At 39.3% G+C, this 14,826-nt stretch overlaps 1 protein-coding gene across 2 annotated transcripts in view; it reads left to right on the top strand.

Moving 5' to 3' along the window:
• The window catches only part of UGGT2 (UDP-glucose glycoprotein glucosyltransferase 2), a 178,217-nt gene that overhangs the window by 94,267 nt on the left and 69,124 nt on the right, over nucleotides 1-14,826 (top strand). For both annotated transcript variants that reach the window (XM_081815115.1, XM_081815116.1), the window contains 4 exons: nucleotides 9,710-9,874; nucleotides 10,227-10,350; nucleotides 10,446-10,544; nucleotides 13,075-13,169. In XM_081815115.1, coding sequence (XP_081671241.1) covers nucleotides 9,710-9,874; nucleotides 10,227-10,350; nucleotides 10,446-10,544; nucleotides 13,075-13,169 — 483 coding nt within the window. The remainder of the gene's footprint in view (nucleotides 1-9,709; nucleotides 9,875-10,226; nucleotides 10,351-10,445; nucleotides 10,545-13,074; nucleotides 13,170-14,826) is intronic.

The following is a 14,826-nucleotide window of genomic DNA, read 5'->3' as shown; positions in this document are numbered from 1 at the left end:
AATTGTCAGGATTTACAGGATAGGAAACTTGAATGTAGAAATTTTTTTTCTTTTTTTTAATTTGAGACAGAGCACAAGTGGGGAGGAGGGTCAGAGGGAGAGGGAGAAGCAGGCTCCACACTGAGCAGGGAGCCCGATGTGGGGCTCAATCCCAGGACCCCAAGATCATGACCTGAGCCAAAGGCAGACGCTTAACCTACAGAGCCACCCAGGTGCCCTGAATGTAGAATTTTAAAGAATGTAATTTGTACTTTCTTAGGAAGAAATGGAAAGCTGGCTTTTTAGATAAATGGTAGGACAAGAACCAAACTTGGGGAGATGGAGCATCACTGGGGCTGAATTTCTCATGCCCATACAGATTTCAAGTGTTTTAGATGGGTTCTTGCATTTTATAAGAGTTTTTAGACCGCAGATCTGGTCCTGTCTCCATGCTAACCATTGAAGGTCAGAGTCATTGGCTTTGTAACGTCCCACCTGACTCAGCCCCTGTTTAACTCCTTAGTCTCACCTCTCATGACTCTTTCCTCGCTCTTCTGTTCTTGCGCAGGCAGACTAGTTCAGGTTCCCGAATGGGTTCCTACTTCTCACCAGAGGGCCTTCATGTGCTTGTTCCCACCATTGGTTCGTGCAGCCTGCCTCCCTTCTCTTCTAGCCTGTGTGTGCTTCTCTGTGGCTCTTGGCTTTAATGTTACTTTGGGGGAAAAGTAACACTTTGGGAGGAACTTCTGGGAAGCCTTTTCTAACCCTCCACCTGAGATTAAGTTGCTCATGCTAGCACCACATGCTAATACTGCACACTCCTGCATAATGCTGGTTATAGTGGGCTGTTCATTACCTGCCTTCTCCCTGGACTGAATCTTCCCTGGGAGCAGGGATCATGTCTCCTGCTGGGTCTTGCAGGCCCAGTGCCCAGCGACTGGACCATAGTGTGTCGTCAGTAAACATCTCCTGAATGACGTGACTGAGGAGGCAGGGCCATCTGAGAACGAGGGTTATGTTGTAGGATGGAACTTCACGAGAGCAGTGAGGTTTTAGAAATTGTTGCTCTGGGGGCTAGGAAAGGCGGCATGGGGAAGCCATGTATAAAAATGGCTATGATGCCGAATTCCTGCTGGAGTTGCCTACCATAAATTTACAGGAGCATCAGTCTCTTTCTTTTTAAAGAAAGTCCAAAATACCAGGCATATGAATGAAGGAAGGTAGCTAGATAAAGTTCTGTGAGGCTGAAACGTTAGGAGCTGGATGTGGTATTGGCATAAGAGGCCCAGAGCCTGTGAGGAGACCTCTGGGGCATGTGTAGGCTGCTTGGAAATGGAAGCAAAGCCGCAAAGCCAGGAAGCCAGAGGTCTGGGGGTCCCAGTGCAATTGAAAAGCCAGTGTGGTAGGAATTAGGGATTGTTTTTAGTTCTGTAAGAATGGTTTTCCAAATGATAATTTCTAAACTGAGAACGAGTTTCATTGCTATTTTTCATTATGATATTTTCATATAATGAAAAACAAAACTAAAAAGCAACCAAGATGAACTTTCTTTTGGGGCCAAAGTTGCATGGAGGCATCTCTTATAATAAAATGATCACGGACTGGGCGCCTGGGTGGCTCAGTTGGTTAGGCGACTGCCTTCGGCTCAGGTCATGATCCTGGAGTCCCGGGATCGAGTCCCGCATCGGGCTCCCTGCTCAGCAGGGAGTCTGCTTCTCCCTCTGACCCTCCCGACCCTCCCCCCTCTCATGCTCTCTCTCTCTCAGTCTCTCTCTCTCAAATAAATAAATAAAATCTTTAAAAAAAAAAAATGATCACGGACTAAGGAAATTTAGAAAGAAAATTATTTTTTATAAGTACTCTTCAGGTACTCTTATGGGGAGAAGGAACACAAATTTCCTGTAGTGATTATATAAACTCATGGAATAGAAAAGCAGTGAGTTTTTATATATTAAGGATCCTATTTGCACAGGTTGAAAGCAAAAGGTTGCACCATTTGGGTTTTAATATCAGCTGAAGTAATTACCTGGAAGTAATTCCATACTTAGACCTTACATGCTGTGCTTTTCTTTCTCTTTCTTCTTTTTTAATAGAAGTGGGCTCTTCTCTGCTTGCTGCTCACTGGTAGAGCACAATTTCTATTCACACCTTACCTTCCTTAGGGACTGACACTTGTGCAAGAATCATATCTATTAAGCATGACTGATAGATGCATAATGGTGATACTAAGAACCACTTCTTATGTGAGAGTAAAAATTTTTTTCTGATTGATTTGCCCTCTTTTAAAATGAGTCTGATACTACTTACTGATTTTTTACTAAGTTGTGTATGCTTTGTTTCTTAAGAACCCTTCTCTGGTTCAAATCAGTTATATATTTAAAGCCTTTTATAACACCTGTGTACCTGAGGCTGTTAAGTGCATTAAAATAAAATACGTTCCTAAGAACAGCTGGTAAGAAATATTCAAGCTGTTTATTTCAGTGCAATATATTGATTGAAAAGTTTAAAATATTATTCATAATCTAACTTGTATGTGGAAAGAAATGGATTCATTTACTTGTGTCTGTTGTAGGTAAATATAACAGTAATATCTGCTGTGATACAAGTGAATTTGAGATATTACGCAGCCAAAACATGATACTTATTATCAGATGCCATAAAAATGTCGTCTGAATAAACACCATATTACCCTCAAGTATTGGAATTCACAACCCAATAGTATCATTTCCCATTAATTGCCTTTCTTGCCTTTCATACCGTATGTGGATATAAATGTCATTTCCAACTGGATTATACTTCAAGAAAAGGAATCCTATTCTTTTGTATTCCTCCAGTTTTGTATTTGCAAGTCCTAAGTTTTAGATATATTTGCTGAGTTCCTGTTATAGTAACTGGGGCTTGAGCTCTCTTCTACCTCCCTACCTTCACTTGGTCTCTCCAAGTCCAGGGGCATTACTTAAAATATTTAAAAACTGTTGTGGCTTCAAGAGCAGCCAGTCAGAGAGTCAGCCGGAAGCAGATCCCAGAGCTGGAGTGGAGTCTTTAGGCCCTTGTGCTGACGGTCACCCTGTAGTGGCTGAATTGTGTTGACCTTGAGGGTCTGGGAAAGAGGTCAAAGTGCTTCTCATGGGCGATCACCATCCCAGGACAGCAGCTATTTACCAACTGGTACAGATGTATTTCAATACGTCAAGAAGTGGTAAAGCCTGTCCAGTGCAAGCCAGCTGATTATCAGGTCTGTTTTTAACACATTTTGGCTAAGTGAATATTTAGTGTGTGTGACTTTTTAAATATTCCTTGCTTAGTAAATCAAATACTATGATTGTCTTTCCATTTTTTAGCAACTTGTTTTTTTTAACTTTAAAAATTACTTCGTTTTTTTTTTACCCATTTTCCATAGTATTCTTCTTTATTGCAAATGTATCCAGATAGTAGATAGGACAGATAACCTATCCAGAAATTTTCTTACAAATAAACACAGCAATTAACAAACGAGCACCTTCTTCACTCACACCAGCCCCTAGAATGCCCTTCCATAGCCATGCCCACTCTTTCTCTAAAGTGAACTGGTCATGCTTTGGACCTGAATGAATACAGCTTCCTTCCTTTCTGGGTGTGCCATTTTGCCACTTCATTTTACAGGTCTCAGCTTTATCTCTGGTTTTGTGAGTACTATACCTTTCCTATTTATGATTTATTTCTGATTTTATTCCTCTCCCAGGTAAACATGCATGACAGAAAAAATATTTTAACTCTTTTGTGGTTAAAAATCTTATGCTACATTTCCATCTTATTGGTAGTTGGACTGGATGATCCTTTTTCTTCCAAGTTTTGGAGGCTGTCTTTACTGTCTCCTATCTCCTAGTAGGCTACGGAGACCAGTGTTATCATTCTGATTTTAATTCCTTTGTCTTTCTGCTTTATTTAATTATGTATTTGTCCAGTTTGAAAGCTTTCTCCCTGGTGTTTGGAAATTTCATGACGGTATGTCTTTGTATTGATCCTCTTTCAATCAGTGTATTGGGCATTTGGTGAGGTCCTTCTACTGGAGATTTGTGTCCATCAATTCTGGGAATTTCTTTATTTCTCTAATGTTTTCCTTCATTTTTTTTCTGTCCTTTCTGAATCTTCTCAGGTGAATCTCTGTTTGCTTTTTCTTCTTTTTGTATTCCTTTGTCCTTTTTGTTCAATTTTTAAAAATTCTCTGGAGATCTTTCTTCTATCCTATTCCTGTTTTATAACATTCAGTTTTTCTTTCATGGACACAATATTTTTTTTTTTTATCTAAGAATGTTAATTTTGTGATGTGTTCTCCTTCTGCCCTCTACAGCTTCCCTTTTTTCATTCGTTTTGATTTCTCTCTTTTGTGTTTGAAGCATTTGTCAAATGTCTTATGATATCCGGTTATCTTTCCACACGTAAGTATGAAACCCTAAAAAGCTGATGACAAATACAAAGTTCTTATGAGTTGGTGAGCCTCACTTGGGGAGCTGAGCTGACTTTCTCGATTAAAGCAGATTCTTCAAATAAGAATTCTTTATTTTGCTCTTAGAAGGAGTACATGTGGCAGATGAGAGGGTGGAGAGGGTGCACGTGTCGAAGGTGAGGGCACAGGATATGTGCGGGAATGGATGTGGTCACCGCCTGGGTGTGAAGGATGGGCACTCTCCTTTAATCTCCCGCCTGGTCTCCATCCCCTTTCTCTGCCTGCTGTCACCCAGGCTAGCCTTTGTGATTCAGTTTCTGCAGAGAATAAGAAAAGCAGGACACTGTGGCTTTGCAGCATTGAGAGACAGGCCTTGAGAGGCAACTACCCTGTGTGCAGACTCTCGGCCATTTGGGCACTCTGCTCTTGTCCTCCCTCTGGGGCACTGAGTGTCTCCAGGGATGCCGAAAAATGTTCATGTTCTCTTCTGTCTAAACAGATGTGACTTCGCTTTTTACTTTGCTTACCTGCTTTTTATCTTTTCTCCTGTTTTTTCTTGACCCTTGTGGGCTCATATTTTCTATTATTATATTCTCACTTCAGTGAAATGTGTGAGGAGAGGAGAGATGAGCATGTGTGTGGATAAATCTACCATATTTAATCAGAAACCCACTTTTACTCTTAAAGAGTTAATAGTGAAATGAGTATTTTTGTGGTGTTACTATTTTAAGGTGTCTGCAGTCATTGTCTACTAAAGTTAGAAATGTTAAGGATTTTTGTAAAGATTGAGGACACTGAACACTCAGAAATATTAAGTTCCGTTTTTTTTAGTGTGTGAGTACACGCTTCCCCTTACAGCTCCCGTTTTACTGCTCTCCTTCCCTGCGGCTGTCCTATAACGATGATCTGCAGCTTCAGTGTCCTGTTGGCCCATTTTCCCCAAATCTGTCCAACCTCTAATTTAAGCCAGACTCTGTGTTACTTGAGAGCCCTTCAGTCATGCTTAGTCTCCCCCGCTCCCTGCCCCTCCCAAACATTCTAGACATTCATCAGTCCCCTAAGCCCCTTTTCCACCTTGCTCTCCAGGCCTAGAAAATCATTCTTACTCCTCCATCACAAAGAAAAGAAATGAGTTTAGGCCTTCATTCTCTAAACTCATGTTCCTGTAATTTTCTCTCTTCATCTAAACTTTATCTGCCCTTTCAAGAGATATTTATTGAGTACTTATAATGTTCTAAGCGCAGTAGGTAAAAGAATAGAGCAAATTTTAGCAAAACAAAATAAAAATGTAATAGAACAGAGAGACAAATTCAAAGAAATGAAAATAAGAACAAATGGTAAATAAGTAGAGACTCAATCCAGAAGACTCAGGAAGAACAGAGAAAACAACAGGAAGGAAAGCATCAGAGAAATAACACAATGAAATCCCTGAGACTGATGGACACAAGTATTGGCTGGAAGGGGCCCACCAGACACATAGCACATAGAATGAGGGGAGAAGTGCTCTGAGGGTGGACATGAAGAATTCGTCTCTGAGTCCTGAAGTAGGAGGAAGAGCCGGGTGCAAGAAAACAAAGTGACAGGAGATTAACCTCCCAGAGAAAAATGTCAGGAGGTCCTGAGTCGTGAAGAAGTACGGAGAAGCTGGTGTTGCCGCCGTATGGATAGCAGCCAGGTGTTGTGTTTGTGTCGTGGAGGGAAGTTCACAGGGTGAGCTGGAGAAGTAGGGGGCCGGCTTGCACAGTGAACAATATTAAATTGAACTCAGAACAGTGAAACACCTTGGCAACAGTAAAAAATCTGAGACGATATTAAGCAATGAAGAGACTGCGACCTGCTTTATTTTGAAAGGGCATTGTCCGTTATTTTGAAGTGATTGTTGGAGGGTAAAAGTGTATGGGGTTGTCTGTAGCTCAGAAGAGGGAAGGCGACTGGAACTGCCCTGCGGCTCTTAGAAATGGCAAGAAAGACCATGAAATCCAAGAGTGTGCGGGCACCGTGTATGTGTTTCTTGTGTCCCCGAATGCTGCCGGAAGTTCCCTTTGGGTCCTGTCGCTGCCACCAGATCTGTTCAATAACAAAAATTCAACCCAGTAAGTTTTAAAGATCTAACTGGCTTTTTAAAATGATTCATGACTAGGACTGCATCCCGTCTAGCAAATAGAGGGATGTTCTGAGGAGTTAAACCAAGTGGAAGGTTTTATAGGAGGGTGGGGCAGGAATGTTATTAGCAAAAGACAAACCATAAGAGACTCTTAGTCTCAGGAAACAAACTGAGGGTTGCTGGAGTGGAGGGGGGTGGGAGGGATGGGGTGGCTGGGTGATGGACATTGGGGAGGGTAAGTACTATGGTGAGCGCTGTGAATTATGTAAGATGAGTGAATCACAGACCTGTACCCCTGAAACAAATAATACATTATATGTTAATAAAATAAATTAAAAAAAAAAAAGGGATTATTTCGGGCAAGGTGGCTTTCCTTTAGGGGCAAAGCAAGGGTCTTACCAGGCAGACTACCTCATCTATCTTTGGGGGATGGAGAGGGCCCATGTGGCGGACTCATTGGTACTGATCTGATGGGAAAATTCCTGACTGATGGGTTAAGACTACATTTCTGAGGGAGACTGAAGCTGCAGTTAGATTGGGTATTAAGCCCCTGTTTAGGAACTCAGTCTGGCAGGGCTAAAATTATAAAATTCAGTGTCATTGGCTTATTTGTGGTATTTGTTGTAATTAAAGCTTTTGGAATGGACAGTTTGCCTAATTAGAAATCACAGAGTAAATCAAAAGAGGGCCTGTATTTCTAGCAGAGACCTCTTTCTTGGGTCCATACCCATGTATGCAGCTACCTGGGGCTTGCCCATAAGCATCTTAAAAGAATCCGAAACCAAGCCCATCATCTTCCTTGGGACCCCAAACATTTTTTTCTTCTTTATGCCCTATCCTAGAGGGTAGCATCGTCATTCACCCTGGCTACCGATGCTAGAAGTCTCATCGTCATCCTAACCTACTGCTTCTCTCATACCATCCCAAACAATACGTTGTTAGGTTCTGTCCATCCTGCCAGCTGAATGTTTCAGAAACTTGCTCATTCTCCCCTTGCGCATTACCATGAATTTCTGTTTGGCTCTTGCTTTTTCTTTCCCACACTAGTGCAGGAGTCCCTGACCAACATTCCCAGGGCACGCTCTCCCATGTCCTTCTTTCTCACCATTGCCGCTGTGGTCTTTTTTTAAATACGCAAATCTGATCATATTACTTATCATCATTTACCCTCTTTCTAGATGGAACTGACCATGCCCTCCTTGGTAGCCCTGGATGCTATGTTCACACTTGTTTTTAATGTACCCATCTACATTAAAGGATAGAATTTGCATTTTATTTATATGCATTCATAAGCCTAATATACCATAAGTGCCCAATAATTGCAGAGATAATAGTAATTAAGGGTTCAGACTCTTGGTCAGAGAGCTCTAAGTACAAATTTTGTTTCTAAAATGCAGTAGCAACACAAGAAAAAAAACAGGTGTTGGTGGGGATGCAGAGAAAGGGGAACCCTCTTACAATGTTGGAGGGAATGCAAGCTGGTGCAGCCACTCTGGAAAACTGTATGGAGGTTCCTCAAAAAGTTAAAAATAGAACTACCCTACGCCTAGCAATTACACTACTAGGTATTTACCCAAAGGATACCAAAATACTGATTGGAAGGGATACATGCACCCTGATGTTTATAGCAGTTTTATCAACAATAGCCATATTATGGAAAGAGCCCAAATGTTCATCGACTGAAGATGTGGTATATATATATGTACAATGGAATATTACTCAGCCATAAAAAAGAATGACATCTTGCATTTGCAACGATGTGGATGGAGCTAGAGCAATTATGCTAAGTGAAATAAGTCAGAGAAAGACAAATGCCATATGATTTCACTCACATGTGGAATTTAAGAAACAAAACAGATGAACATGGCGGGGGTAGAAAAGAGGCAAACCAGGAAACAGACTCTCAACAGAACAAACTGAGGGTTGCTGGAGAGGAGGTGGGCGGGGGGATGGGTTAACTGGGTGATGGGCTTTAAGGAGGGCACTTGTGATGAGCACTGGGTGTTGTATGTAAGTGACGAATCACTAAATTCTACACCAGAAACTAATATTACAGTTAACTGTTATCTAACCGGAATTTAAGTAAAAACATGAAAAATTAAAAAAAATTTTTCAAATAAAATGCAGTAGCTGGGTGGTGCTGGAGGTCATATGTCATCATCTGTGAAATGGATGTGATGGTAGTACTTAGCTTCACAGAGTAATTTTGAGAATGTTGGCAATAATAATTATAATAATACATAGTTTTGAATAGCAAATGAATTGTTTAGTCACACTTTATCACTCACAAGATAAAATCCAGATGTTGAGCACCTTCAGGATCTGGTCTCTGCCCCTGTATCTGACCACACCCACATATGTAACTCTGCCCACTGTAGACACAGAAAATTACTGGCCATTGCCTAAAGATGCTGTATTCTCTCCTCCCCTCCATTCCTTGCTATGCTGTCTCGCTTCCCATGGAATATCTTTTTCCACTTTATCTTCCTGGCAAATGTTTACTCATCCTTTAAGACTTTCCATGCCACTCCTTCCCAGAGGCTTCTCTGACCCCTTCCTCTCCTTACTCAAGCTTGGCTAGACGTTTCTTTCTGGCTCCCAGAGAAGCGCGTGCATACATCTATTTTGTGTCTGTGTGAACCACTTGAGGGCAGACTTTCAGCTCTGTATTCACAGTGTGTAGCCTCGTGCCGATGGCATGAATTCAGCAGATGTTTATTAAACAAATGAATGCAGGGATGAATGACTCTCTGATACAGGTAAATGGTGTTTTGGTTTTTTGTTTTTTTTTTTAAATGTTACACTCTATACAAGGGTCAGCAAATCCTGCCCCTCCACTGCCTGCCTTTACATACACAGTTTTCTTGGGACCTAGCGGTGGGTATGCATCCAGGTGTTGGGTATCACAGCTGGATGGCAGCATCAGAACTGTGTCGTTGAGACAGAGTTTGGATGGCCCACAGAGTCTGAAATGGGTACTAGCTGGCCCTTTACAGAAAAAGCTACCTGATTCTTGCTTTATGTGGGTAAATTACTTTCCTTTAAAAAATGTTTGGAAAGGACAAGTGAAATCAGCAAAGTTCACATTTTTTTCTATGGCGTATAAAAATGTGGCAGTTTCCGTCCCTTGTTTTTCATACACATTTCTTTTCCAGACAGCCATATTCAGTTTAACTCTCTGGCATTTTTGAACTAAATAGGAAGGAGCAAGCTTTTATAAGATGACTGGTCTGGGTCCTTTGCCTCAAGCCCTTTATAATGGAGAACCCTTTAAGCTCGAACAGCGGAATACTGAAGAGCTGGAAACAAGTGTTCTTCACAGAATGATGGATGCAACCATAAATTTACAGAAGGAAGTTTTCATGGTAGGTAAGCATTTATGAGAAAATGCATGATAAATGATGTTTAAAAATGATTTTTTGTATTAAAACATCTTTTCATGGCAAAAATTCCCATCCTGATCACTTAGTAGTTTCTTTAAAAGTAGTAATTAGTTAATTAAGTTTACCTGTGCATAATTGAATCAACTGCTTTATTGGAAAGAAAATTCAAATTTTTACAGGCAAATTTGTTGTAAAATTTATTGTATGAATCCTAATTGCCTACATTATTTATTTATTATTTTAGATGAAGTAGTTAAGTGTATTCTGTGCAAAACTTTAAAATATATACATATAAATTGCCTAGATTACCTAAGTAATATTTTTGTTGTTGTAGGGCACATTAAATGATCGAACAAATGTAATTGATTTCCTTATGGAAAAGAATAATGTTGTACCCCGTTTAAATCCTTTGATTTTGCACACAAAATGGCAGTACCTTAATTTAATACCCACATCAGGTAAAATAATCCTTCCATATACTTTCTACAAATGTTTATTGAGTTGTGAATGTTTTATTAATTGGTTATTTAACATTTAATATGAAAATTTTCAGTAACTGCTGATGTTGAAGATTTCTCTACATTCTTTTTCTTGGATTCACAAGATAAGAGTGCTGTAATAGCAGAGAACATGTATTATTTAACCCAAGAAGGTAATAAGCATATTTTATTTTCCTGACTTTATTCCTAAAGTAGCAAAATTTGTAATTTTAGTAAGGTGGTTGCATAATGAATTTGTATGTTGCTATTTGACTAGGGGTCTGGTTTTCGAGGGAGTCTGTAGTTTGTTAGAATATAAGCATTGTGCTGAGAAACTGCCTTTGACCCTACTGGATCATACATGCACAGGAGTTCATCTTGGTTTTTTGCCTTTTCTCAAAGCAAGCTATTCCATTTTTCACCTTTTTAGAAAGTGGTAAAACCCTTTCAGGACTGTGTTAACTGACACTTTATACTGCGTGAATAAGAGTATAAATCCCAGATCAGAGGAGAGTAGTTCCACACTCTGATTAAACAACATCTGGATTTTTTGCGTATGTTGAGGATTATAACAAAGGAGGGGAGACTGATACAGGAAGGTACTTGGAAATACGGATTTATCCTGGACAGGGGAGTCTGCAGTGGGTCCGTCCGCATGTTTATTAGAGGACAGTGACTTATTCAGATAGACAAAGGTAGAGTTTGGTTGGTTTTGTTTCGTTTTGTTTTGTTTGACCATCTTTGCTCTAGAGAGAAAAATGAGAGCCGATACATGTAAGATAAGAGAAGGCAGCTTTTTATCTCGGGGTATAAAGCAGTCATCTAACAATGAGAGTGATCTCAAGATAGGATGAACTGTGTAGTAAGGGGTATATTTTTATATATGAGAGTTTTAAGCAGAGGCCACACAGCCAGTTTTTTAGAATGCTGTGGGGTCAAGTGTGGACCAGATCGCCACAGAATCATTTTCTAACAGATCCTTGATTTTATGTTCATAAAGTGGTCTGTCTCCAAGAAATCCAACAAATAATAAAATATAATGCAGTTCTGTGTTATGGCAGAGTAAGGTCCTGACTATGTTTAGTGAAGAGAAAAGGAAACAGAAACGGAATAAAAAATAGGAGAAATCTATTTATCAGGTTCTGGGATGTATTTCGAAAATTGTCTCTCAGAGTAAGTTAGCCTATAATTAATGCCCTTTGTTAAATCTCTAACAATTTAAAAGAATATTAACTGAGAAACACCTACTTTACTCTTTCTTGCAATTATGTAAATGTGTAAAGAAATAATGGTTGTGAGAAATTTACTTAGCACTTCTGAAATATTTCTCAATTTACTATGATGGTAAAAGTGCTGGTGTTAAGAAGGCATTAAAATTCTTTACTTTTGGGGCGCCTGGGTGGCTCAGTTGGTTAAGCGACTGCCTTCGGCTCAGGTCATGATCCTGGAGTCCCTGGATCGAGTCCCGCATCAGGCTCCCTGCTCGGCAGGGAGTCTGCTTCTCCCTCTGACCCTCCTCCCTCTCATGCTCTCTGTCTCTCATTCTCTCTGTCTCAAATAAAAAAAAAAAAAAAATTCTTTACTTTTCTTTGAAAAGAACGTACCACTACTGCCTTACTCTTAAGTTGCTTCAATGTGGACTCAATGTTAACCTTCTTTTTGTTACAGTTTTTATATAATATTGTATAGATATTCCTGAGTATGGTAGTAACTGTAGCCTCACTTCTATTCAGGAGTAAGTTTCTGGTATAGCAGATTTTTTGCACTTGTTTTAAGTAGGTCATGTGATCAGAGGGACTAATTTTTCTATAGGTTTTAATGATGGCTAGAAAAGTATTATTTCAGATGACAGATGCTGAGCCTAGGTGAAATTAAACCCATTTAACTGACTTCAGAATTAAAAATTGTTTCTCTTTGTGGCTTCCAAATTTTCAAATTTTTCTGAAGAAAATAACTGTATTGCTGTTGATGGCACAAGATGATGTAGATTAGACCAAGTTAATGATAGCCAGACGTTTTGAAGTAAATGAATTGTAAGCTAATAAAATATTGCTGTTTTAATATCTACTGATAAGCTTTATTGTATCTAGTTTTACATATAGTGGGGTATAAGTATCAGTTTAAAAAGAATGTAGCTGTAGCTGGAAGGTAGTTTTGCTTTCCAACACTGAAAACATAATAAGCATAATGTAATTTTTGTCTACTAATAAAAGTATTCCACAGATATGTCCCATAGGGACTATTCTTTCTTTTTGGCATCTGAGTTTCTATAAACCTATAGAACACTCTTCTAGTATTTTTATATGCATGTCAGTGTATGTGCATGTGTGCATAATCTTTAACAATATTTGCGTATTTTTAAAAAATTAAGTTTAATATTTTAATACTTTTTAATGTATGTAGTTAACTAGAAATGTTCCCTGCTTTTAGCTTGATTTTTAAAAGAGGTAGTTTGGGGGCACCTGGGTGGCTCAGTCGTTAAGCGTCTGCCTTCGCCTCAGGTCATGATCCCAGAGTCCTGGGATCGAGCCCCGCATCGGGCTCCCTGCTCCGCGGGGAGCCTGCTTCTCCCTCTCCCACTCCCCCTGTTTGTGTTCCCTCTCTCTCGCTGTGCCTCTCTGTCAAAAAAATAAAATCTTTAAAAAAAATAAAAATAAAAAAAAATAAAAGAGGTAGTTTGACTAAACTATTTGAAACTTTCAGAGGATGATGTAATTTCTTCAGTTACTCTCTGGATTATTGCTGATTTTGACAAACCATCTGGGCGAAAACTACTGTTTAATGCATTAAAATTCATGGTGAGTATTTAGATATTCTTACTATAAAAATTTTAATTTTTTGTTAATTCTGAGAAAGCCAAATGAAGAACATGCATTAAATCTTTATTCCCCTCCATATTAACATTTTAAGTACCTCAAGTTGTTGCTAAGGAAACTTAAGACAGGAACTCCCCCTCAAAATTCCTATGTTCAAATCTAATCTGCAGTGTGATGGTATTTGGAAGTGGGACCTTGAGGAGGTAATTAGGTCATGAGGTAAAGCCCTAATGAATGGGATTAGCGCTCTTGTAAGAAGAGGTCAGAGAACCTTGCTCACTCTCTTTCCATCTTGTGTAGATACAAGGACAAATCAATAATCTGTAACCCGGAAGAGGGTCCTCACCAGAACCTGACCAGGCTAGCACCTGATCTCAGGTTTCCAGTCTCCAGAACTGTAGGAAATAAATTTCAGTTCCGTTGTTGCCACCCTGTTTGTGGTTACTTTGTTGTAGCAGCCAAAACTAAGATTTAGCAGTTATAAAAAGGCTATTAAATCAGAGTGAATGGTTCTAGACCCTACCATTACATCGATGACCCCAAATCTGCTTTTTACCAATAGCAATAATAGCAATTCGTAATAGAAATTTTTCATCACGTTATCAGGCAGCACTTTATTTCTCTGAATATTTAAGAAAAAACAAATTTATCTCACTGAAGAGTATTTTAAGCCTTAAATCAACCTTAATTATTTTGTTATTAGAGAATTACAAACCAATATACTTCAGTAGGATACATTTCTATATAGAGCACCTGGGTGGCTCAGTCAGTTAAGCGTCTGACTCTTGATTCCAGCTCAGGTCATGACCTAGGGTTCATGGGATTGAGTCCTGGTTGGGCTCTGCACTGGGTGTGGAGCCTGCTTAAGATTCTCTCCCCCTCCCAACTGTCATTCTCTCTAAGAAAAACAAGCAAAGAAAAACCAAAAAACTCTTATAACCTTCTCTATTTCTATGGGAGCATAAAAATCTGTCTAGATTAAAAACACCTAAGAAACATAAACCAAAACATTTTATGAAATTGTTTTATATTAGCTAAGTGTAAATCTATTGCTGATAACAAATTACCCTATAACTTAATGGCTTAAAACAACAAACATTTCTTTTTCCCAGTGTCTGGGGTTTAAAAATTCAGGAGTGACTCAGCTGAGTAAGTACAAAGCATGAGTACAAAGAAGTGGGGATTATTAGGGGCCATCTTGGAGGTGCTCTACCACATCAAAAATAGTTAATACATGTTAAACAAAATATAACATTAGCTAGGAGAATTTTCATGTCATGTTAGATAATCTCAGAACATACTGTGGCCTTCTTTAAGTGGTCTTCAGACCAGCACATTCCAAAAAGTGGTATTTGGGATCTATGGAATACGTCACTTCTTCCTTCTCTTTCTTCTCAAGAATTTCTGGTAGCATGTTCTTTGCGAGGCTGACAGACTGCCTTTTCCCAATAGTTACAATGGTGTCCCACATTTCTCTGAGGATCTATTAATTTTTGTTCATTCTTTTTACATTCTATTTTTTAGATTCTAGTTCTATGGATTTATCTTTAAACTCAGTGACTCTTCCTTCTGCCAACTCAAATCTGTTGAACCCCTCTGAATGAACTTTTCATTTCAGTTATTTTACTTTTCAACTCCA

Source organism: Leptonychotes weddellii, chromosome 3 (assembly GCF_054177405.1).
Source record: "Leptonychotes weddellii isolate Sample4059 chromosome 3, ASM5417740v2, whole genome shotgun sequence".
NCBI lineage: Eukaryota > Metazoa > Chordata > Mammalia > Carnivora > Phocidae > Leptonychotes > Leptonychotes weddellii.
This window is presented reverse-complemented; position numbering and strand designations above follow the sequence as displayed.